Raw genomic sequence first — 26443 nt, 5'->3', positions numbered from 1 at the left:
TGAATATTCGGTCTCGGATACGGACAGATTTAAACCTCTCTAAACGATTTCGGTTTCGAATACGGTCGGAAAAATATCCGTACCGTTTTCATCGCTAGTCCCAGCGACGACTGAATTATAGCTTGATAGGTATGCATTCAATAGAAATGAAGAACTCGTAGTTTTGTTTTTCAACTCTAGAGTTAACTAAAATTCGAATTTAATCAAAATCTTAATCTTTGACCGGTATACAAAATAGTTAAATTTCACCAAAATCCGGTCATTTCAGGCCTGAACCCTGGTCTACCCTGCGAAACTCTCATGCCCTGTTTATTAGTTCCTAAAAAAATTTTCTTTTCGTCCTATTACATTAAATCTTTGGACCTATATATAAAGCATAAATATAGATAACAAATAACTATTACACAGTTTATATGTAATTTGTGAGACGAATCTTTTGAAGCTAATTAGTTTATAATTGGACACTAATTACCAAATAAAAACTAATTATCAAATAAAATAAAATTACTATAGTAGTCAAATAAAAAAAATTAGCAAACTAAACAAGGCCTCAATCACGCACTGTGATATTCCTCAGTCATAACTATCAGACCACACACAGTCTGGTCCACGCGTGAAGTACCTGGCATGCGACGCGACCACAACATCTGGTGATGGGACAGGAGTGTTATCGCGTGTTAGTATCCACGAGTATCGATAGCCTTTAAATATGCCTAGTCCCGTAACCCAGAATCCCAACACTAAATAACGCCACGAAGACAATCTGATTGGCTTAATGATGAGCTCAATAAGTAGAGTAATGGTTTGCGCCATGGCGTTAGCTCTGGCGTGCTTGGCGGCCATGCCGGCTGCATCCACAGCGTCGTCGGGTGACGACGGAGGGATACTGTATATTCCGTCCGCTGCCTCCTTAGCTCACTGCCCCTCCAGCTGCGGGTACATCGACATCTCCTACCCCTTCGGCATTGGGGCCGGCTGCTTCCGACAAGGCTTCGAGCTTACCTGCAACTACACCACTCAACCTCCAACGTTGTTTCTGGGCAACAGCACAACCGAGGTTACTCACATGTATGGTACCAGAATTTCCGTCGTCCCTGGTATGTTCTTCAACAGTGCCTTAGAAGAATCTGGTACGACGAACACCTATAATATATCTTGGTATGCCCCCGCTAAGGGCATTACCATCTCCAGTTTAAACAGTTTCTACTTCCTTGGCTGCGATTTCGATGTTGACTTGTTTGACTCTATGAGAAACCCCATCGGTACCTGCATGAGTAGGTGCCATGGCGAGGTATCGCTGAATCAAGGGCCTTGCTATGGGATTGGTTGTTGTTCCATCAGTCTACGGAAGGAGATCTCAGGCTTTCAGGGAACAATTGCTCGGGTTGGTAATACGGATCCTCTGCACACTGACATCATGGCTTTGTTGTCCGGAAATGGAGATTATTACACGCGAGATGGTGTGACTGATTTTTTCTCTGAGATTGATGACCAAGTTACACTTGAGGTTGCCATCATGGATCAACCAAGCTGCAAGAGCGCGCAAATGAACAAGGCAAGCTATGCTTGTGGTGGCACCAACGGCTACTGTGCAAATGCGTCATATGGAGGTTACACCTGCCACTGCCACAATGAATATTACGACCCATCCAGTGCATACCTTTCCGAAGGATGCATGCAAGGTGATCTCCCTGCTTGTTTTTCTCTTAAAAAAAGAGAGAAAGAAAATATTAACTTTTTATCTTCTTGATCTCTTACTCCATCAATCTATTGTTATGTATGAAGCAGATTACGACCCCAAGCCTAAAGAACATTGCAAGAGGTCATGTGGGAACATGTCCATTCTTTTCCCTTTCGGGCTCGAAGAAGATTGTTTCGGAAACGAAAGGTTCCGACTTGATTGTACAGCTGCAAATGAGACGATTTTTAGCCTAGCATATACACAGTATCACGTGACTGGCCTGTCAGTAGAAGACGGCACTCTGACGGTTAGCAACATACTAAACAATAGCTTCGGGAAAGAAGCAATAATAGCTCAGGACATCGAAAATGAAGGCCTAGGGTACATCGTCGGCCCTGTGGAAGACGAATTTGATGTTTCTATGGAATATGACATTGTTATACGGTGGGCAGTTACAAATGCATCTTGTGAAGAAGCTATGCATGGGAATGAAACTAACTATGCATGCCGCAGTGTAAACAGTGGTTGTCAAAACGTGACCCACGGGGAAATACTGGTGGGATATCGTTGCAAGTGTTCTTCTGGCTACAAAGGAAATCCATACGTACAAGAAGGCTGCACAGGTACATACCCCCTTCCTCCTTCAGCATGTGTGCTAAAACAGCAACATAGTTCACACCCGAAAATGGAAAGAAAATTAACAAATTCACATACTATAAAGTAGTAATTTGTAGTTAACTCTGACTAGGTAGATTTAGATAGGAGATTCCTTTTCATCAGCTTGTTATGCAAGTATGCAACCACATATTATGATGATCAACATACATAAAGAATAAGGAGATTTGATTGTCTGCAGATATTGATGAATGCTCACTGCCAAACTACTGCAACGGTACATGTCAAAACATTCCTGGAAGCTATAGGTGCACACCGTGCTCTCGTACCCAAGAATTTGATTTTGTCAAGAGGCGGTGTGTTACATCAGCTAAACAACGGAATCTTCTTTTGGGTAAGCAATAACGATCAACACTTGAAATTATAATTTGTAAACATTAACATTGATTTCATAACAACATCAAATGCATGTAGGTATTGCAATTGGAACTAGTTGTGGTCTTGGATCCATATTTATTGCATTGGGTATAATTGTAATTGCCAATAAGTGGAAAAAAGGCATCCAAAGTAGAATCCGACGAGCATATTTCAAGAAAAATCAAGGCCTCTTATTGGAGCAACTGATCTCAGATAAAAGTGCTACAAGCAAAACAAAGATATTCTCATTGGAGGAAATAGAAAAGGCGACCAATAACTTTGATGCTACCCGTGTTCTTGGTCATGGAGGACATGGAACAGTTTATAAAGGGATTCTATCAGACCAACGTGTGGTAGCCATAAAAAAATCCAAAATAGTAGAGCAAATAGAGATAGACCAATTTATCAATGAAGTTGTCATTTTGTCTCAAATCATCCACCGTAATGTGGTGAAACTCTTTGGTTGCTGCCTAGAAGATGAAGTGCCCTTGCTTGTCTATGAGTTTATTTCAAATGGCACTCTGTATGAACTTCTTCACACTGATACTACAGTAAAATGCTTGCTTTCATGGGATGATCGCATTAGGATTGCAACGGAAGCAGCGGGAGCTCTTGCTTATCTACACTCAGCAGCTATAATACCAATTTTTCACAGAGATGTAAAGTCTTCAAATATACTATTAGATGATAACTTCACCACAAAGGTTTCAGATTTTGGTGCTTCAAGATCCCTTTCACTTAATGAGACCCATGTGGTGACAATTGTTCAAGGAACATTCGGTTACTTGGATCCAGAGTATTATCACACCGGTCAACTAACGGAGAAGAGTGATGTATACAGTTTTGGAGTAATACTTGTGGAACTTTTGACAAGAAAGAAGCCAATTTTTATTAATAATTTAGGTGAAAAGCAAAGCTTGTCACATTACTTCATTGAAGGACTTCACCAAGGGTGTCTTATGGAAATAATGGATCCACAAGTTGTGGATGAGGCAGACCAGAGAGAGATTAGTGAAATTGCCTCACTGACAGAAGCATGCTTAAGGGTCAAAGGAGGAGAGCGACCGACTATGAAAGAAGTAGACATGAGGTTACAATTCTTAAGAACAAATAGGCTGAGGAAAAGACATCATTTACTCGAAAAAGATAGAGATATTGAGCCTTTACTATGTGGAAATTCTAAGAACTCAATTGAACATATCGATCTTATTAATGTTGCACATATACCACCTCAAGAGTCCTCGAGATGCTACAGTTTGGAGCAAGAATTTGTATCTTCATTTAGGCGACGCTAACTACATTAGGGTAAGATTATAGAGGGCTTGCTTATATACTGTTGCATCTGAGATATCATATATCTAGAAGTTACATTTAGTTCGTATCATTGGATGAGATTGTATCACACAGGTTCATTTTACGTGTAATATGCACAATGTATTGTAGACCAGTGGCTAGCTTGTATCCTTCTATATGATGGCTTGTATCCTTCTATATATTTCTCTAGATGCATATAGGGTATAACATCGTCCCTGCATTAATGATAAGGTTCTATAAGAACATAGTTTTGATTATCGACAAGACGACAAGTCTATTGATAATTTAATATCAATTGCTAATGGCTCCAGTGGCACCAGACTAGTACATGATTTTAAGTGCAACATGTTCCTGCAGTTTTTTCCATGATCAGCCTAACACATGATTCCAGTAGGCATCAGACTAATGTGAATCGACACTCAGAACACAGGAAGACATGGCAAAGTCACTCTTCCCTTCAGTGTCCATCCATGAAAGTATCAATAGCACGGTCGACATGTATTGAACACAGAACTTCATAGCTGAATTTGCAGATATGAAAGTATGTACAACTCTACCCTACACATGCAACGATCAAGTGTGCTGCAACACGGAAACCCGTGTCAAGCGTGGTGCAATCCAGTTAATAACCGCGTGATATGCGGGTCATGGCGTTTATGGGTCTCAAACGTGTATTATTTTCCTATGTATACACACCGCTGTAGTGGCAGCATCTGGAAACTCCAGAGCAAGCTGCCGCAGAACAACATATACGGCGTTTCCTCACAAAAAGGAAACATACTCCCTCCATCAGTAGAAGAATCAATTTCTAAAGTTGTCTTAAGTCAAATTTTTTAAACTTTAACTAAATTTATAGAAAAAATATTAAAATTTATGATATCAAATTAGTATCATTAGATTCATCATAGAATATATTTTCATATGATGCGCATTTTATGTCATAGATATTGTTACTCTTTGCTATAAAGTTAATCAAACTTAAAAAATTTTGACTGGCGCAGATTCTAGAAATTGATTTTTCGTGGACGGAGGAGTACCTACTTAAATATTTGGGCTCTAAACCTTTGGAGAAATACTAATGAAAAGTTGATCACGCAAACTTTTGGTGTGGTATAAGTGGAGGCGATGGCGTGGCCGCCAGGTTACCCCTGTATAGCAGTGCCAGGCTCGGTGTGGGTCATCATCAATAACGACAGGGCAAACAGTGACAATGGCGTATCGATGGTAGTGCTTTCTTGGTGACCAGCGAAGGGTGCGAAGCAGGGATGCCATGCTTGTGGATTGGCTGCAGCTGTTAGTGCTGTTGCTGCTGTGCTTGAATGGAGCAGTGCTGCGAGTAGTGTTGTGTAGGAGTGTGGAGGTCTCAGTTCAACATGATACCTATAACTACAGGCTATCATAACTAAATTCAAACGCCTTGCATTTGCATAGTTGATGGTTCCTGTATGCGTCAAGTAAAAAAGAATCAAGTTGACTGCATGACGAGGCATTGTGCCTTCTGAATATTTCTTCTTCTAAGTTGGTTCATATCGTGCAGGGATACACTCATACACATACCCGCAAATTTCAGTAATCGTTACACTCGGCCATATGCAGTACAGTTGCAAGTTTGCAAAAAAAAAAAAAAGAAAAGAAAAAAAAAAGAAAATTGCACAACGGTAACATGCATGCATGGTTATCATGTGTTCTTTCCTTACATACTTGACATCAGAGACTCAAACCTCAATAATCATATTCAAAGAAACGAATACTGTATATTTGCCTATAATTGTTGTACAACAAACCAGCGATGTGGTCATGTCGAACAGTGGAATTTACAAACACAGCCAAGCGCAGAAGTCAGATAAGTTATATCATGGGACGTACGGTAAAAGGCATTCGCCTTCAGGTGTAGAAATCGTGTTCATTCCAGAAGCTAAATTAGGTGGGTACAAGTACAATGCTATTCAGGTACAAACAGCTTAGTTGCCAAAGCCCTGTATTGAAACATCACCTGCACAAGCATGTTGTTCACACTGTGAGATGCTGCCCAGTTAAATTCATAGAGAAATGACAATCTTGAGTGGAATCACACATTCACGAAAATGGCAGGTATTGAACCATAGAACTTGCAGGCTGCCATTCCCACAAGGCACTTTTCCCCTTTCTTTTTAGGGGGTAATAAGTTGGAGAATGGAATGAGGCCTCTAGCAGTCTAGCTTTACTTTATTATAAGAATCGTTCACAAGGAGAGTTTCTTAAATAGAGATTATCAGCAATCCAAGGCTATAAAAGTACCACCTCGACCATACCTCACAAATAGTATGAATAAGTCTTCATCAGTTATTGCTCCAAGTTCCATTCTTCTCTCCAGAGCAGTAAGACCTCCGCCATCTTTAATTGTTGTTCTCGCACCCCTGTACAAAGGATCATAATAGTTCTTTTAGAAAAATGCCTCCCATCTATAAGTATGTTTTCCATAATCTGTGAAGGAAAATTATGGCAGCAATATAATGAAATCATAGTAGTAACAAGGGAAAATAAACAAAGAACTGAAGAAGAATGCATTCTTTGTACTGAACCTCAACCCACCACACTGCTGACATGAACCTTATCATCTCATGAACCATAGGGTACCACACTCTTAGCAGCCGGAAACGTGGAACATGGCCACGCTCCTCGTTCCAAGAACGTGGACATTCCCGATTTGTGAACATTTACATTATACATTCCTACGTTATAAAACATCACCCAAGTTCCCATTCCCATTCCATATTCCCGTTCCCTTATGGGAACATGGCTGCTAAGACCACACTGCACATAAACGAGGAAGAAAGCAAATGGCCACAATGTGCACAGAGGAAACGTGGAGTCTTCATTAGACTAAAAATTGAGGCAATAAACCTTCATAATGCCCTTTTTTTACAGTGATCAGTGGATCTGGACACAGAACAACACATTTGCATGAACGAACTCAATGTACTTTTTGAGAATTTTTCATGTATAGTTGGTGTTCAAATGAATTAGTCTTTACCAAAGTGTTTGCCTCGCTGCGCAGATATACACTGTTAAAACAACAATGGAATATCATGCACATGACTCTAAATGTGTCACTGCCTAGTTCATACTGAACAAAACAAAAAAAACACAGATAAATTTAGTTTACACTGAAATAGCAAAAAGAATCAAGTGCAAAGATTAGTTCGGGAATCATGAACAACATGGCATGAGGGCATAAATATCAAGCTGCTGCTGATATTGCAAATAAAACTAATCATGAAACAAATATTATCAAGAATTCAAGCCTACCTCTTCAGCAGATGCTTGGTGAGCTCATCGTTTTTCTTTTGTACACAATGATGCAATGGTGTTCGGCCATGGAAGTCCTGCATATTAATATCCGCGCCAAAAAGTAGAAGCAGCTCCACCATTATAGGATGACCATATTGGCATGCAAAGTGCAATAAAGAACAACCTTGTAGACAGCCTTCTGGTTTCCCAGAGTCCTGAATTATCTCACAAGAAATCGGATCAAGTAACATCTTGTCTGTCACTGGCTGAACATGATGTACATCTTTGCTCAAAGCATCATATGTCATGTTAGCGCTCACTTCAGCTATTGCAAGAATTCGATATGCTTCTCTCACATCATTTTTCCTTATAGCTTCGAAAATATTAATGGTAATCTGATCGGGATCTCTGGCAAAAAGCAGTTTGTCGACATACTGCATGGATCATTTATGAGAATCAATAACATGATACTAACAGAAGATGATCGCCAGAAGCAAACATAAGACAAAACTAACAGCACTATATCATGCTGCTTTTTTTAGATGACTATATCATGCTGATCAAAGATAAAAGGAATTGAAGAGCTTACCTTTGTTTGTATGTACCTCTCCTTTATTGAGAAAGCATCATTAGGTTTAGGCTTTTCAATAAAAAGAATAGCTCCATTTGATTCGTCCATTCTGGATGAACATAGAATAATATAACAATGTGCCAAGAAGGAAATTGCACAAAAAGAAAAACAGCAGTTAGTAGTAATGCTGTTGCAGTCAAACTGTAAGTCAAAACCTGGGAAATCAATGATGGGAAAGTAATGGCTGCTATAGCTAGCAGTGTTAAACTAACCATGATTACGAGTCTACTTAAGTTTAAGCAAGCCAAATCTATGTGGTCTTATTTGAAAGATCACTATGTTCAGGATAGTGGTGCCCTTCAACACACTATAATGCAGCAACTTCATGTCATTGAACAGAGAGACATGTCTACTGATGAGTACTACTCTAACTTTGATAGTTTGATGGGTTCTTTGATCTCCAAGGTACCCCAGTGTACACAGCAGCACAGAACTGCAAAGCACTTGCATTTATTGAGCAGTTTCTGAGTCAGGGCAGAATTCAATTCTATTCATACAAGGTCGCTTCATACTCCCTCTACTCGAACCATGGCAAAGGCACTATCAGATTTACTTGCTGAAGATCGCTTCATACTCCCTCTACTCGAACCATGGCAAAGGCACTATCTGATTTACTTGCTGAAGAGACACGCCTTCAGTCCTTGTCTTCTTCTGTGTCTCAACCTCAGTGTGTTGGTAGCTTCTCAGAGGACCAGTGCATCCAAAGAGCCCTGTAAGCATTGTGGCACGACTAATCACATTCGGAGAACTGTTTTGCTAACCACCCAGAAAAATTGGCTGAATATCTGCTCGTGGTCTCGTTTGTCATCATAGATAAATACAGGTTGTTTAGGTCATACATCTATTGAGTCCAGCTTTCAATGTAAGGGCTATAAGCTTGGAAAACAAATACAACGTCCATATTTATCTAGTGCTTCTTCTGCTAGACATTTTGATCTTATTCATTCAGATGTATGGGTTCTGCACCTTTTGCTACAAACGGTGGTCACAAATATTATGTTATTTTTACTGATGATCACTCTCGCTATACGTTGGTTTATTTCATAGAACGTCGCTCTCAGGTGTGTTCCATTCACTAATCTTTTGTTCGCATGGCTCACACGCAATTTTCTACTCCTATTAGAGTTTATCGCTTTTGACTCTGGTGCTGAGCATTTATCTGATGCTTTTCGCTAGTTTTGTCCTTAGAAGGTACTCTTCCTCAGCATTCTTGTCCTGGCGCTCATGCTCAGAATGGTATTGCTGAACATAAACATCGTCATCTTGTAGAGACAGCTCGCACACTTTTGATTTCATCATTTGTCCCTTCTCATTTTTAGGGTGAAGTTGTTTCTACTGCTGCCTATCTCATCAATAGACAACCGTCTTCCAAACTGTTTGGCAAATGTCCTGGTGAGGCACTTCTTGGTACACCTCGCTATGACCATCTCCTAGTTTTTGGGTGCACATGCTATGTTTCGCTTGCACCTCATGAGCGTACAATCTGTTGAATGTATTTTTGGGGGTATATAAAGGTTATCAGTGTTATGATCCCTCTTCTCGTCGCATACGTATCTCTCGTGTTCAACCTTTGTTGAGGACCGTCCTTTCTTTTACAACCCCTCTACTCAGCCATCGTATTCACCCACAGAGTCACCATCTTTTTTGTCTTTGTCTTCTTCTGATGTTCCCACATGTTCTCCTATTTCAGTCATTCCTACATGTTACTGATAATCAGATAGCTGCCACACCTATGGATCTTCACTTACAGCTTCGTCCCACTGATGGTTACCTCTCAATATCGGCATATTGTGGGCAGCCTTGTTTCAGTTTGTGTACCCAACTTCTGTTCATTTTGGACATTTACTTCGCGTGTTGTGATACTTAAGGGGCACATCATCTCAAAGTTTTTTTATGCTCATGATAGTTCACTTCAGCTTCATGCTTACTCGGCTCTAATTGAGCGAGTGACCCAACAGATCGACATTCCATCACTGGATACTGCATTCTTCTTGGCTCTTCTCCTATTGCATGGAATTCCAAGAAGCAAGCATCTGTATCTCGTTCTAGTAGGCAGAACTTCAAGCACTTGCTACTACTAGTGCAGAGATTGTATGGCTTCGATGGTTGTTGGCTGATTTTGGCATTTCTTGTGATGTTGCCCCACCTCTTCTCTGTGTTAATACAGGAGCCATACAAATTGCCATCCTGTGAATCATTAATCATGAACTTACAAAGCATATTGGTGTGGATGCCTTCTTTACTCAGTCACATTGTCATCAGAAAACTGTTGCTCTCCAGTATGTGCCCTCAGAGTTGCAATTGGCTGACTTTTTCACTAAAGCACAAACTTGAGAGCAGCATCAGCTTCACTCTTCAAATCCTCTGCTTCCACCTTGAGTTCGAAGGGGATGTTTAAGTGTATGAAGGCCATCTACTATAGGCCCATATGGCCCATGAGGCTCTCTATATATAGCCATCTCCACTAATAGAATGATTATCTTCTCAAACCTCCAAGGTTAGTAACAATACTATGTTTGTCAATGGAGCCTCTCCTTTATTGAGAAAGTGTAAATCATTTTTATGAAATGCCTAAATAGTACTTGATAAAAAAATATCTGAATTGATTATAACTGAATTGTTTGTGCTGTTTCAAAGAAACAACATTACGAGGACAGGTAGCCTGTACACAAAATTCATGCTAGCACTAACTTGTAGGCTTCTATGTTAGTCTACACTAGCCAATGTCCCATAGCTTACAGACTAGAAATCAAGTGGTGTGATCTGGAAGAAAAATGGTTAAAATGTCAAGGTAAAAAATAGTGAAGTAATATGCAGATCTGATTGTATTACCCTTGATCTTCTTTTGGAAGCAGAGCTTCCCAAATTGAATTAGCATAATTATTTCCTAGCGCATGGAAGAGATCCATTATTACTGGCTCCCAGACTTTCACATCTAGTCTCAAGGACCGAACCTGCATCAAGTAAAAACATTAGCTGTGACACTAACATATGGAACAACCTAATAGCATTCTTTTTTTAATCTCAGACTGATAAGATTTTTAAAAGCTTAGGAACCACGAGATATCATATATAATAACAAAAAATACTAGTTCTGGAAGTCACACATTCATTACCAGATAAAAGTTGAAGGCACATCTATTAAAAAAAAACAAGCAAATGTGTTAAATTGAAGTGTTTCCTTTCATACCAAGTCTTTAAAACTTACGCATGGTTCACTACCACGTAGAAGTACTTAAATTTACCACATGGAAATAAACATTATATTCTATGCAAGTCAAAAGTGTATATTCTTTTACTAATTATAATTAGATCGTGTAATCGCTAAAGCTTTGTATTGGAGATGCCGATGTCAAAAATGACAATTAATGAGAACAAAAGCAATACTATAGTAAGATATGCAGTAATTATTTACTGTATCTATCATCCCTAAGTGAATAAATCCAAGAATCTGAATTTTTGTACAAAAGATATTGCCGACCAACATTATCACTGATTAGCATATATCATGGTATAAGTGTTAGAATATATTGTAACAGCCCATTGGGCGTGTATGGCCTATTGGCCCATGTACATTGTAACCCTAGCATATTAGGCTATATAATGAAGGTCACCCCCCCCCCCTGGTTAGGGTGTGCGGTGTTTCTCTACAATAAGGAAACTAGTTATTGCACCTTTGAAATGTGCACTCCAAGATTCCTGTGAGCCCCAGAGCATTCAATGCAAATCAGAATACCCAAGTTTAGAGATGCCCAATCAGGATCAGGAGAACGACATTCCGCACAACTGTCATTTCCAGGGATATTCCTCAGAAGATTGAATATATCATCATGTCCCTCTGAACTCTTGTTATCTTCAATAGACAAAGAATCAACAGAACTTGCGGATCTGTTACTCTCTGCTGATACATTACCATATGACAACTGAAATGAAATGAAATCAGAATAACAAATTAGTACCATATCTTGGATGAATCAATAGATTGAACATATGCATATACATGTAATGCATTAAAATGGAGCCAAATAGGAAGGCTAAGCATTATTACTTCATGACTATCCAGTGTCGATGCATGGAGTTTAATAGATATATTCTTTGTTTCAACCAAAAAGGTAGACCAAGACTAATTATATGATGCAGCAAAAGATAAATGGCTGCAGCAAACCTGCTGTGGGAATGGTGAATTTAGTAGTGATGCGATAACTCCAGTAATTTTCTGGATCCAATCCTTTTGATCAGCCCCTGATTCCGCCTGCCATAAACAAAGTGAAAAGCATTCATGTGGCATCAGGCCATTGGTGTATCAAAGAAGAATGAAAAAAAAAAACAAAAAAAAAATGTGTTGTTCAGGAAATACCAAAAACATCAATTGCACAAAGAAAGTTTGATATCTGAGGACTATGCAGTTACCTGTAATGTGTATGTCTTAACAGGTGAGATTATTCTGAAGCAAAATCTTAAATCATTTTCATCTGCATCAACCTTAATTGTCGAAGTTCTGAGATCAATTTTATGACATGATAATGAATCTTCACCCTGAGATGAAGCTCTTTGGTTCAAGAATCTGAATCGACCAAAAACACCAGCTCCTTCACTAGCTGTTTGTTGTGATGACACTCCTTGCTTCCAAGAGAATAAAAGAAACAGGTACATGTAAAGTACAGAAAAAATAACATGAACAAATTAGCATCTTAGGATAAATTATACAACACACTTGCATTTAAAACAATCCAGCACATCCCTTGAAAATAATCTACTGCACATAAATTTTGGCGTGCAAATTATGTACTGCAACCCTAAAAAACCTGGACCTGTGCCCTGCAGGGGAAAGAGCACCCCCCCCCCCACCCCCCCACCCCCACACACACACACAAAAACATCACTGCCATGAAGAAGTTTCTTGCACACAGGCCGAGAAATATTAGATATAATCCTTGTGTCTTTTGCTTAACCAGATAATAATTAGTATTAGGTTAGTATATGGAGGTCGGCAGACTTTCGTTAGCTAGTAAGTTTCATGTCTGCAGCTAGTAGTAGCAGCCAATTTTTTTTGGCCTGCTGCTGATCAGGTGAGTAGCAGCTGTAGACTGTAGTCAACAGACTGCAGCAGTTTTGTCCTATACTGGTTAGTGTTAGGTTAGTCAGCTCAGCAACAGTAGTAATGTACAAACTGACTTCAGTTTGAAAGGTTCTAGGTCGGTTGTACCCAGGTCAGTTTATTACAAACCGACTCCAACATCTCTATATATATGTATGCATGTATGCATATGCAATCAATAGAATCAAGCCAGTTAGCTTCAAAAAAACAGAACATGTGCTCTAAAACTCCAGCTACTCTATTCAAATCTGCTCATCCTATAGATGCTGCACTTCTAACATTTGGTATCTAGAGCCTGTGCTAGTGATCCATGGCCTCAGCTCCAGCAAAGTAGTGATCCAAGTCGCAGCCCACAACGGGTGCACACCTACCGTCGCTGTTCCCCTTCCACACAGCCAAGGCACGAGCGGTGCCATGGAGGCCCAGAGATGGTCGCCCAGCGCGTTGTGAAGGAAGTCGGTGACACGCAGCAACTATGGCATGAAGGTGAAGTTGGAGGCTTGTGGCTTCTAGGATGCGATCAAGTACGGTAACGCCGATCACACGGAGGATCACATGGCCCTCGACGTCATCCTCTCTGTTGTGACCCCTGAGATGATCCGCATGTTGGCGGTGAAGAAGACGGCAAAGAGGCTTGGGAGGCAATCAAGTCCATCCACGTCCGTTTGGAGTGCGCACACAAGTCTACACTGCAGTGGCTCCGGAGAGACTGGGAGTTGCTCTCATTCCACGACGGCGAGCGTGCTGATGACTTTGTGCTCCGCCTAACGGGGATGATGAGCACCCTCAACCTCTATGGCGAGAACATCACCGAGCAACGCACATTCGAGAAGCTCCTATGCATCGTCCCCAGGTAGTACAAGCAAGTGGCGATTGCAAACGACACATTGCTCGATACAGCGGACCTCTCAATTGAAGAAGTGACCGACCGGCCGAAGGCGGTCAATGACGAATCAACGATGATGGCTGAAGGCGGTCGACGAAGATTATGCAAAAACTCCGAATCTGATATGCTCTGGTGGCAAAAAAACAGAAACTTGTGCTATAAAACTCCAGCTACTCTTATTCACCTCTGCTCATCCTATAGCTGCTGCACTTCTAACAAGAAACACCCCGAAGGCCAGCTGCCCTGGACATGCCGCCGAGTGCCCATGTGCATCTTGCAAGTAACTCAAGTAGTCACACATAAACTCAGGACACACAAGTGACTCAGGTAGTCACACATAAACTCAGGACCACGGCCGACGAGGGATGTTTTTTGAACCAAGACCTGCATAAATTCGCTCTCACAGGGAGTGAAACCTAGTACTTCGGGTGCTACTTGAGTCCTGCTGCTAATTAGTCAGGTAGCAGGCCCGTTCATGTTAGAGTAACTAGGAATAGTATCACATTGTCTATCCACGTTGGGTGTTAGTCCTATTACATATATAATCAGCCCATGAGGTCCAATGCAATACATTCAATTATCCCACCAATTCTATTCTCCTACTCTCTCCGTTCCAATCCAAATTATAAGACGTTTTGGCTTTTCTAGATTCATAACTTCTGTTATGCACTTAGATATGTATTATGTCTAGATACATAGTAAAATATATGAATCTAGAAATGCCAAAACATCTTATAATTTGGGACAGAGGAAGTACATGGTATCATTCACCAAGGTTTAGATCCTAACCCTAGCCGCCGCCACTTCCGCACCGCGCGCCCCTGGGGAGAGAACGATCTCCGCGAGGGGCAGCGCCCCTGTTTAGGTGCCTGATCCTATTGATCCGGCTGCCATCATCATCGTCAGGCAACAGCTCGGGCCTTCTCACACACTACACCACCTCGTCGCCATCTCTGCGCCTGTGGAGGACGTTTGGCGTCAACTCATCTCGAGCTACCATGGTGGCGGCATGGCAATCTGCGTCGGCGCCTTCGACCCCGTGCGACCGCGACCCATCGTACGTCCCACGCTGCTCGATTGTGTCATGTCACTGCCGACTAGGTGTTGTGTTGCTAGGTACACCCAATCCCTTGTATCTTTTTGGTTTGCACGATCGGTGATCGGGACTGAGTCACCCACCGCAGTCAACCTCACGCGTACTACTACAACATCAGCATCGACTTCACTGGCACCTACATCTTTGATTGTGTGGCCTAGCCAAGGCATGCGATGTCGAGGGGATGCCTTCTTGCGTCACTTCTCAGTCATTCAATCTGCACGTCTACATTGTCGGTTCAACATCACCACGAACAGATCGGAACGCCTCCACCGACTTCTTCCATTGTCGCTCCACCTTGCGCGTACTCGGTCCGTACAACCAATTATGCACAGACTACCCAGCTCTCATGACGTCCATCGCCGAGTCCTACGCGCATCTTCTCCAAGCAACAGAGCTAGCTTGTTGTTGTGTCGCCTCGTCAGGCTGTATCGTCGCCCATGTGTCCGCTTCGCCATGGCATCTACATCACCATCCCATGTGCATCAACGAGTGCTACGCAATCTTTGTTGTGCCATCCGTCAGCACCACGTCTTCGTCCTGCTGATTTGGTCTTCATCATCGAGGGTCTTCGTCATCGAGCTGCCGCTACTCATGCCGTCGCTGAGCCCTGCTCACCGGTCACCCCCTTGTCTCGTCACTAAGCCCTACTCGCCTATGCGTCCACTCCCGCACTACTTCGTCCAGCACAACCACGTCGCCAGCATTAGCGTCTCGTCCCTCCTACTTCGTCTACTCCGACAACCGCGTGTTGCGTCAACACCTTCTACACCGCCCTTCTGCGCACCACAGCCCGTCGTCGAGACCTTCTCTAACGATGATGCATGGTTGGGACCCTCTACCTTGTACGCCCGATATTGGCAACACCAACACGTGCTTTCATCCCCCAACGCGTTGTTGGGTCTGGCAAACCCAGCCCGCGCCTCAACACTTAGGCACCTTGATTGCATCAACTTCGGCATCGACCCTCCCACTCCCACCCCGTCGTCATCGCCTTTCTTTGACGTCCACGATGGCCCTGACTGCGTCAACTTCAGCATCGCCTCCTCCCACGACAACTGCTTCAACGTGTCTCTATCATCGTCATGGCACCCCCTGTGCACCCTGCAGCCCCATCAACACAGCAACCAACCACAACTACATCGACCTTGGCCATCTTCAGCACGACTCCTTCGACTACGGCTACTGCGCCCTCACGCTCGGTTACCTTGACATCGGCTACCGTCTCGCATGAGGACTCATCGGCTCCTTCTCCAGCCACAGCATACGCGACGCATAGACTGTTATGACTGCGGGGGATGTTAGCTTGTTTGCTTCTTCTCCAGTCTCACCGGCTGCAGTGCTCCCTGCAGAGGATGTTAGAGTAAATAGGAATAGTACCACATTGTCTACCCACGTGGGATGTTAGTCGTCCTATGTACCCTATATAATTAGACCATGAGGCCCAATGCATTACATCCAATTATCCCACCAATTCTATTCTCGGATTCTCCTACAAATCACATGTTCTGTAACCCTTGATGAATACACATGATGAAAAAATAAATATGCATAGGTCAGACACACCCACTAAACGCTAAATCACCACATGAATATAAATTGCATTATAGCCAATAGGAAATATTTACAATACATATATATTATGTTATAAATAGCAAAATCAAAATGGAGCAGAAAGATACTAGAAATATGATAATCATGAATTATAAATAGATAAATATGCCTAATAGAATCAAACAAGTAAGCCAAATATAGAACAGTGCATAAATTATAAACATAAATACAAATTTGCCTATTCATGCAAGCAAAGAATAAGAACTCCTGACACCTGAGTGCCAAGCTCTGTATATGTTCCCTAGCCAATTCAGATAATCAGATTGCATACCGATTTTCCTTTATTCCCATAGTAGTACAGAGTTCCATGGCTGTCAAGCACAAAAAATCTCCTCTTCCATTCACCTCGTGTATTTTGAGGACGCTTAAATAGGTAACCTTGTTTAATAACTTGAACCTGGCAAAGAAACAGACTAGTAAGGACAAGCAATAGAAGTTCACAAAACAATTATGAATTACCAAACAACAAAACTTCAGCCCAGTATAACTACAAAAAGGAAATGATGCAAGAATAAATACTAGATTTTGAACCAAAATGGTGGTAATCATGGATACCACTTGCTTGGATTCTGATTGTAGGAAGGCTCATGCATGTCAAATTAGTACAATGTTATAAAAGAATCATCTCAACTACACGTAAATTCTATCTATCAACACTGAGTCTCTTCAAATCATCATATAAAGCAGCATGAATAAGCTTTAAGCTAGTTTATCCTGGTATCAGTGAATATTTAGTAATTTGCTTCACAAAGGATAATTATACCTCGCCATTGGCAGTTGACTGCATTAATGCTTCAATCGTTTTATAGGACTGAAGGCCAACAACATGGATACCATCACCGCTAGTAGATGTGTCTACGTTGCTAGCCATTCTCACATTAGCTATTTCCTCTTCAGTTCTGAACTCCTGAATTCTCTTTGCAAGCTTATCTTGCTCACTTACAGCCATTTGTTTTGATTGTTGTGCATATGTTAGAACCTGCATCAACACTTCAAGCTTAGCACAGCAATTGTTAATTCCTGGTTAGCTGGGTCACGTTGATAAGGTTGAATATTTCTTTTAAAGACCACTGTGACATGAGACATTATTAAACCTGGTGAATGAATGGTTCCATTTGACTCAGTAGCTCATATCCCTATATCATAAAGAAAAAAATCAGAACCCAAGCAACCAAAAGACCAGAAATTACTAAACACGTAGAAAGGAACCACACCTGCTTAAAATACCTCAAATGGGCATCCATCACTGCACTTATTGATTCCAAGAATTCATACTTCTTTTTTGCTTCAATGTTCGCAAGGGCATGTACCTGAGTTCCTTACAGCAAAGTTGATAATCGGAAAGGCTGAACAATATACTTGTATGTTGAAAAATGTTGATATACATACTAAGTTAAAGCGACATCTTTCGAAAGCTGACTTGGCATTGTGTAGATCCTGTAAACTTAGAATTAGGGTGACGGCATGAAAGCTAAATATACATTCATCTACTCCCAAAAAAGTAGAATAAAACAAAATTACAAAGGCTAGTCACAAGTTCACAATGTACCTCCTCAAGTTCTGTCACAACTTCTGCTCTAGTCCCTTTTCGCACTGACACAAATTTTTCACGTGCCTGACAAACAAATAGCACCAGAATCTTAATACACAGTGTATTACACTAACATGCTAAAGGTATAGAAAAACAAGGTCACACTGTTCAATAATCATCTAACACATGTTGCATGAACAAAGATAAAGAAGGTAGTCAGATAACTCAAACTCAAAGCATCACCTGATCATAAGCCACTGCAGCCCTATCCAAACGTCGCCGACAATCCTGTACAGAGCAAGTATTTTACAAAAAAGAACATATATCAAGTAAGCAATGTGTTAAAATCTAATTTCCACTTTACTGTCCATATGGAAAGGCATTTTTTTCCTATTTCCCAAGATGGAAGGCACAGATTTTAGGACTATTTAAGGTTTTCTGTTCCTTGTCCGAACACGGAAGCAAGAGGGTCGAAGTCTGGTCCCACAAGCATAAAAGTCATTTGCCCACTGAAAAGATCAGCACCTGACCTACTATATTGTTTACTTCAGTTACAACCTATCAGTTACACAATAATATCAGTTACAAATATGCTGTGTTGTGCAGGTTGGCGGAGAGGAGAGGAGGGAGTTTACCTTCACACCATTTAAATCCACATTAATGAACTGCGACAGGCGATCACTAAGCATGTGCTCAACCTGTTTGAAGCGAGAATGTTGATTATAATTAGAATGCAAAAAATAGCCATTTGTTCTGTTTATACAAGTGATATATCAGCATGCCCTGAGCAAAAGAGATTTACCAAATCTAGAGACATCAGATTAGTACATCAGTGTATTGCAAGGGCAAAGAAAATTTCCATCACAAAAGAAATGATTATTCTATTTCAACACACAATTCCTGCTTCTACATAATGCAGCCACTACTGGATGCAAGGAACCCTTTTGGCATTTTCTTCTAAGGCTGGATAACGAGCCAGCTCGGCTTGGCTCGTTATCTTAACGAGCTAGAAAGCTGGCTCGTCTCGGCTCGTTACGAGCCCGAGCTAGCTCGTTAAGCTCGCGAGCCAGGTATAAAAAGTACACAAAATATAATATTTGTATTTATCTAAAGCTTAAAAATAATAATAATACAAAAATAATATATCTAATAGTCTTAAGTAAGTTAAACAAAATATTTATATGAGCTAACATATCAACCATTTGTAAAGTGTAAGACATGAAGTAATACAAAACTAATATAAGCTATGATGACTTTTTCCTTGAAACTGTAGCTCGTTTGGCTCGTGAGCTGGCTCGAGTTGGCTCGTTATAGCTAACGAGCTAAAATCTTGGCTCAGCTCCTTATGATAACGAGCCGAGCCAGCCATGAGCCGAGCGAGCTAACGAGCTTCGAGTTTTTCATCCAGCCTATCTGTGTTATCTATAGCAAGATAGAAATATATATCTTTTCAACAAATAAAAAATGCATCGCTCATACTTTTTCTGTTGTGGTTCTGCAAATTCCAACCCTTATTTTATCACTTGTGCTTTCAGTTTATTGAATATCTTTGAAATTTAAGAAGTAATCCAAGAACCTTAGGTGGTAAAATATGTGAAACTGAAGGTGGCAGATTGAGTATAAAAGTTCAGAAATGATTCAAAAACATAAGTAAGAAAAGGAACGATGTGAATATTGTAACTGAAACTAATACAGATCATGCCAAGAAAAGAATACAAATCATGCCCAGACCCACAGGAGCAAGCCCTGGTGTTAGAGTTGAAAACTGAGACAGGAAAACAGTAATGCTATTTTCCTTTCAATTCTTCATTCCTTTTGTGTTTCATGAACTACCTATGCAGGAGAAATTATAGGTCTAATTTCAACCCTGTATGATAGTAGTACCTGAGAACGAAGGAGTTCTTTGTATGTCCCAAGCTCCCTGAAAGCAGTAGTAAACTTAGACATCACAGGCCCTGCAACATAGGGAATGTTTAGTTCCCCTTTCATCCCAAAAAATTATGGGTTTTGGTCCATTATTTTGCATAATGGAACTAAACACCATGCAATTTTTTTGGCAAAAAGGTGGCTATTCTCCATTTTGTATTTTGGCCTCAAGAGGCCAAAAAAGCCCAAAAGCGCCTGGGAGCCCATGCCCACCCCCACCAGCACCAGGAAAAATTTGGCATTTTGGATGGAACTAAATACAACCATGAAAATTTTGGCATTTTGCATTTCATCATTCCAAAGTACTTGGCATTTTGTATTTTGCAATCCATGGGGAACTTAACACACCCATAGTAAAGAATATGGTTTTGAGAGAATTTGAATAGAACCAATAAATGATTGTAAAATTGTAGCTACCAATTATCATGCTATGCAATTTTAAATAGGAGAAATTTGATTAATTAACAAGTGCATGGATATGTATGTATCCGTACTTTTTCTATATTCTAAGAAGCTGTTGTTCGGATCTACAGGCATTAAACAAATCTACCGTAAATATCCAAAATACTCAAAGTGACAGTGAGACAACTAGAAATTGGAAGTAAAAACGCAAATGTTGAGTTTCCACTCTAGCTACCCCCCAACTGTGCTTGGGACTAAAAGGCTTTGTTGTTGCTGTTGTTCTACTAGATATAGATAGGATGGTAGGACAGAATTAAGCATATAAGCAATAGATGCAACAGTGGTTTGCTGACCTCCAATGGCAACACTAATAGGGTCATCCAAACCGGCACCAAATGCTTGCAGATTATCTGCAAATGATAGATCCCCTGCATATGCCTCATCAAGTGATCCCCTGAAACTAAGGCGATTAGCAACATAATAAAAAAGCACTAGCTCATGGAACATTACAAAAGAAAAACAAAAACACAAAACCTGGAACAGCAAAGTAAAGAAAAAAAATATTGAATGTATTTCTTAAACTAAACGGAATTTTTGTGAAGGGGCCTTATCAGAAACTTATTATGCAATAAAACAGTACACATTTATGGCATTTGCCTCGAGTTATGTGCAGTTAGAAGGCCTCAAATGTTTGCAAATGTGGAACAGGAGATAATCAAGAAACATACATGAATCTTTTACATCCTTTATGCAGGTTTGAGCACCGTTCTTTCAGTTCATCAGTATGTTGTTCCAAAGAATTGACCTGCGGGTATTGGAAACAAGTCAGGACAATAATTTAAATGCACGTATAGGTTCGTTTAGAAGCTCAAAAACAAGGTTTTGGGGGTAACAAACAGAGATAATTGATGATTCTGGAGAGAAATTAGTGAGCCAAGTTACCCAGCAAAATTGTTAAGCCCAATGCCTACACCTCTTTTTTTGTTTGATTTCTATAAGAAACAGGATAGCAGGGATGTTTTTAAGAGGGTCCAATTTCATTATAGAATTTCCAGCAGGCTGATTCAACAAAAATGGATTGTTGTTGTTCCAGCAGGTGATTCAACAAAAATGCAACCATCAATTCAAAATGGGGCAACTAGTGTCCTCAGCAAAATAAAAATAAACAGGAAACCATTGTAAAAACTAGAGCCAGGCTGAAAATTTGCTCAAGCAAGCTTTACCCTTTGCACCAGGTCCATCCATGAGCAAACTTCAAATAGGATCCACCCCTTCTATTCAAATATGTTGCGCAATGCAACAGCAAATTTTGATCTTCAAAGTTGCCCCTTATCATCAAAGCGTTCTAACCCCGCCAAAGAAATCAGCCCTGGACTATCGGAGGAGATGATTGACTTAATTCTCACCAAAATGCCCAATTCATCCAAACAAACACGGAAATCACGTGAAAACGTCAACTCTATTCAGAAATCCCTTTGTTTCAAATCCAAAACGATCGTCGCACACTGGATCAAGCTACCAAGCCGAGATCTCCCGCCCACAAAATGATCCAAATCCGCCATAGCTTCGTCACAGCCACCCAGACTCCGACAATGGATCGAATCATTCCATTCGACACGCCCAAATCAACCCAAATCCAACTTACGAAGTAGACCGACCGAGATTTCAGGAAACACGAAACAATGCCTGGCAGGGGCAGGATCAGGAAGCCCTCGTGAGGAGAGGAGCGAGGAGCGAGGGGCGAGGGGCGCCACCTGTTTGCGGAACATGGGGGAGTCCTCGAGCTTGGTGAAGGCCGCCATGTCCGTCCTCGTGTCGCGTGGAGGCGAGGGCGAGGCTGCTGCTGCTCTCTGGAAGCTCGTGGAGATCTGGGCGGGAGGTAGGAGGGAGGGAGGGAGGGAAGGAGGAGGAGAGAGCCAGAGAGGAGGCGGTCGGGCATAGCTGTCTGGTTTCCCTGTACGCCGTAGTGCGGTGGCGCTGTGCTGGTTCGGGCTGTGCAGTCACGTCGGGGGTAAATGGGTTGGGCTGGGCTTTGAACCCAATCGCATTTCACCGAATCGGTGGGCTGCGGAGTGGTAAAAATGGTATGGGCCGACTTGGGCTCTTGGCGGTACAGTATGGTTTTCGGCCTTGGTTTGGGGCTCGGGCTCACAAAACCGAAAACGCCTTCCAGCTTTTTTTTTTTACGGTCGACGGGGGAGGCGTTTCCCACCTGAAAACTTTTTATTTTAGCCCCAAACGGCTCGTCGGATGTGTGTTACAATACTTAAGCTTAGAATTACATAGAGCAATAAAAGGAATGAAGGACCTAGCCTAGCCTTGGCCCTGCCTGGCCATCTGTAGGATGGAGCACCACTGTGTTGTTGTTTGCCTCTTCGCTCTTGGGATCCGGTATTGCCATAGTTCAGCGGCTGCTTTGCAGTCCATTAGGACACGATCAACAGAGTGTTCTTCGTTCCTAAAGACCTTCGCGTTTCTGGCCTTCCATACCTGCTAGCAAACCAGCGCAATGAAGGATGGTAGTTCGGGGATCACGGTGGATGTGTGGTTTGCAAGTGTGTGCAGTTGACATAGTTTTGAAAATCGTCGATTACGTCTTGCCTAGTCGCGACTAGTCGCTAGGCTAAGGCCTGGCGCCTCGACTAGGGGGGTAATCGGCCCCCTAGACGGGCGGAGCGCCTAGGCGAAGCCAGGCGTCGACTCCGCGCGATTCAGCGGCGCCCAGGAGCCCGACGCGGCGAGGAATCGAGCAATTGAGGCATGGCGGCGCGAAAATCAGAAGTTTCAGGCGAGCGCGCGCGGGATGAGCATAAGGCCGCGAAGGGGGAAACTCAGCCGTGCGCCCGCTCGTGCTCGCCTTGACCTCCGCCTCCCTACGACGACACCCGTAGGGAAGCAGCTTCCGTCGGCGACGCTCGTCCCTGCCTGCAGTGCGCCTCCGAGCTCGTCCTCCTCCCCACCTCGACCTCCACCTCCCTGCGACGCCGCCCGCAGGGAAGCACCTCCGGCCGGCAAAGCTCGTCTGCGCCTCGACCTCTACCTCCCTGCAACACCGCCCGCAGGGAAGGAGTTCCCACCGGCGACCGTCCTCCCCGCCTGTAGTGCCTCGCCGAGCGCATCCTCCTCCCCACCTCGACCTCCACCTCCCTGCGATGCCGCCCCGCCTGCAGTGCCCTGCGAAGTGTGTCCTCCTCCCTGCTCCGACCTCCACCTCTCTGCTTCTCTCGTGCTCCTCTGCTCCAAGGGCCAAGGACGAAGTTATGTATGTTCTCCCCTGCTCCTCTCCTCTTTTTCCTTTCCCTACTTCTATCCTCTGTCCCCTTTTCTCCTGAATTTGAGATTGTTCTGAAATCTGAAGCTTTGCTCCACTTTTATTTGTCTGACAGTGAAATTGTTGACTACATATGTTTGTAATGTGTATGTTTGTAATGTGTTGATTGATTGCTTGAAGCAGTGGATCAATAGCTTTGCTCCACTTGTAATGTGTTGACTGATTGCTTTGATTGCATGTGTATGTTTGTAATTTGTTGACCTTCGCCTCCCTTCTCTGTTTTTTTATCTAAATTATTCATGATTTGTGCTATAAATGTATATATTATATATTTATATATAAATTGGCAAAACGCCTAGAAAAACGCCTAGCGTCGCCTAGGCTCGACTAGTCCCTAGGCTAGGGGTCATCGCCTAGATTCCGCCTAGCGCCTAGCAAAACTATGGCAGTTGACCCATGTCCATTGAGACCATGGACTGAAGGTTCAGTCTCATCCAGACTTCCTTTCCGAGCGAGCAACCGTGGATGATGTGCACTAGTGTCTCATCCGTGATATTGCAAATCTCGCAGGTAGGTGAGTCCACAATGTGCTTCGTGAACAATACCGTTCTGCATTGTATTCTTCTTTGTAGTAGTAGCCACATGAACAGCTGAACTCTAGGTGGTTCCCAGGTATTCCAGATGAAGGTTGCCCTGGGGTCTGAGGATTGGCCCCTAGCCTTGAGCATTTTGTAAATGGCCCCGGTGTCAATGTTGTTGTCTGGTTTCAAGAAGTCTGAGATCCTCGTGTCTTGTGCTGCCGAGAGCGAGGTTTGATCAAGCAGGCGCTGTGCAAGTTGCAATTCGTGGTCTGCCATCGTAGATAAACGAGGTACAAGTGTAGATCGTATTCCTGAAGTCTTGGCTTCCCTCACTGTTTGAGTTTTGATGTTGCAATGCGAGAAGAGAGCTGGGAACCTGTCAGCGAAGCATTCATCGCCCGCCCAGACATCATTCCAAAGGGAACAAGTGCTGCCATCTCCGATCTCCACCATGGTGATAGCTTGGTACAATGGTAGGATAGTTTTCAGGGTTTGCCAGTGATCACCATGAAGGTCGCTGAAGGGTCGAGATGGCGGACTAGAGGGGGGTGAATAGTCCTTTCTAAAAATTATTACGCCGGCTAACCGAAACAAATGTGGAATTAAAACTATCGGTATAGCCAAGACTACACCCCTCTATCTAAGTTCTCTAGCACCTTGTAAAAGATCTTAAACAAGCAAACAAGGTGCTACCTTAGCAAGAGCTCACCTAACCAAATCTAGAAGCAAGGTCACACAAACCTATGCAACTAGTACTTTGCAAACCGGGGGAGCTCCTACACAAACTAGTGAGGCAAAGCGCACAAAGCCTAAGCTCACTAGCAAGCTCAATAACAAGGCAACTAATGCCAAATTAGAGAGCACAACTTACTTAGCTACACAAACTAAGCAATGTGACTAACAAGGTTACACAAACCGAATTAGCCACGCAAGGGGAACTACTTCTAGCTACACAAGCAAGAAGGTAACTAGCAAGCTACACAAGCTTAACTAATTACAAAAGCAACTACACAAGCACAAGTATATAAAGAATGTAAACACAAGCTCGTGTATAGCGAATGCAAACCACCGAGAAGAGTAGATAATGTTGACACGGTGATTTTTACCGAGGTTCACTTGGTTGCCACCAAGCTACGTCCTCGTTGTGGCGATACACCCACTTGATGGATCACGAGCTAATTGGCATTCCAAAGCCAAACCCTCAGCGGGTGCCGCACATCCACTCTCAAGATGGGGATCCTCCAAGCCACAAGCAATCCACTAGAGTTGCTCTTCGCGATCCCCGCGGGGTGAGCACCGTACCCCTCACAATCTCTTCTCCGGAGCACCGCACAATCTCCTTGCGTGCTTCGACGGAGTCACAAGCCACCAAGCCGTCTAGGAGGTGGCAACCTCCAAGAGTAACAAGCACCACCGGCTTGCAACACGAACACCTAGTGCCACTCGATGCAATCTCTCAATGCAACGCACTAGAATCGCTCACTCACACAATCGGATGATCACTATCAAGCATATGTGAGTTAGAGGCTTTACTAGCACTCCCCATGCATGGACACTAAGTCCCAAGGGTGCTCAGCACCAGCCAAGGCCGGCCACCACTTCTATTTATAGCCCCAAGGGCTAAACTAGCCGTTGCCCCTTCACTGGGCAAAACACGTGGGCACCGGACGCTCAAAGGGAGCCACCGGACGCTCAACACCCAACGTCCGGTGCTCAGCTGACCGCCACGTGTCACTAGTCGTTTGAACTCGACCGTTGCCGCCAACGGCTACCACGCGCTCGCGCGCCTGCACAGCACCACCGGACGCTCAACTAGTCCACACCGTACGGTCCGGTGCTCATCGGACTCGAGCGCAGAGAGGGTGTCAAACTCGCGACCTCACCGGACGCTAGGCACCGGACGGTCCGGTGCTCACCGGACTCGTGCGCAGAGAGGGTTGCAAAACGCCTTCACACCGGACGCTGAGCACCGGACTCACTCCGGTGCACACCTGCGCCACAGACACCACACCGGACGCTCTGGACCAGCGTCCGGTGCTGCCAGCACCAGCGTCCGGTGCGAGAAATACTCCCGCGACTTCTCCAAACTTCCCACCGGCGCAATAGAAAA

General features: G+C 42.9%; 2 protein-coding genes across 2 annotated transcripts; one reads left to right on the top strand and one right to left on the bottom strand.

The window, feature by feature from the left end:
- On the top strand, positions 763-4266 carry LOC8074786 (wall-associated receptor kinase 3). The gene is made up of 4 exons (XM_002454168.2): positions 763-1682; positions 1789-2304; positions 2538-2690; positions 2771-4266. The coding sequence occupies exons 1-4, from the start codon at positions 776-778 to the stop codon at positions 4006-4008; spliced, it is 2814 nt and encodes a 937-aa protein (XP_002454213.2). The 5' UTR covers positions 763-775; the 3' UTR covers positions 4009-4266.
- LOC8074784 (ADP-ribosylation factor GTPase-activating protein AGD2) lies at positions 5676-22419 on the bottom strand. Its single transcript, XM_002452444.2, has 20 exons — positions 22236-22419; positions 21210-21286; positions 20835-20935; positions 20038-20108; positions 18789-18851; positions 18397-18441; positions 18172-18237; positions 18012-18059; positions 17837-17932; positions 17717-17758; positions 17386-17601; positions 16894-17019; positions 12339-12551; positions 12094-12180; positions 11603-11851; positions 10761-10882; positions 7887-7977; positions 7316-7731; positions 6319-6423; positions 5676-6020 (listed from the first exon to the last, which is right to left on the bottom strand). The coding sequence occupies exons 1-20, from the start codon at positions 22281-22283 to the stop codon at positions 6017-6019; spliced, it is 2286 nt and encodes a 761-aa protein (XP_002452489.2). The 5' UTR covers positions 22284-22419; the 3' UTR covers positions 5676-6016.

Source organism: Sorghum bicolor, chromosome 4 (genome assembly GCF_000003195.3).
Source record: "Sorghum bicolor cultivar BTx623 chromosome 4, Sorghum_bicolor_NCBIv3, whole genome shotgun sequence".
NCBI classification, from domain to species: domain Eukaryota; kingdom Viridiplantae; phylum Streptophyta; class Magnoliopsida; order Poales; family Poaceae; genus Sorghum; species Sorghum bicolor.
Note: the sequence above shows the minus strand (reverse complement) of the source record. Positions and strands in the feature narration are given on the sequence as shown.

Coding starts and splice junctions, on each gene's coding strand:
- LOC8074786 (XM_002454168.2), top strand. CDS start 776: ATGATGAGCTCAATAAGTAGAGTAATGGTTTGCGCCATGGCGTTAGCT. Junction 2,305..2,537: donor CGTACAAGAAGGCTGCACAG/GTACATACCCCC, acceptor GATTGTCTGCAG/ATATTGATGAATGCTCACTG. Junction 2,691..2,770: donor ACAACGGAATCTTCTTTTGG/GTAAGCAATAAC, acceptor AAATGCATGTAG/GTATTGCAATTGGAACTAGT.
- LOC8074784 (XM_002452444.2), bottom strand. CDS start 22,283: ATGGCGGCCTTCACCAAGCTCGAGGACTCCCCCATGTTCCGCAAACAG. Junction 17,602..17,716: donor TGGAACCATTCATTCACCAG/GTTTAATAATGT, acceptor GTGTTGATGCAG/GTTCTAACATATGCACAACA. Junction 7,978..10,760: donor CTTCCAAAAGAAGATCAAGG/GTAATACAATCA, acceptor ATGTTCATCCAG/AATGGACGAATCAAATGGAG.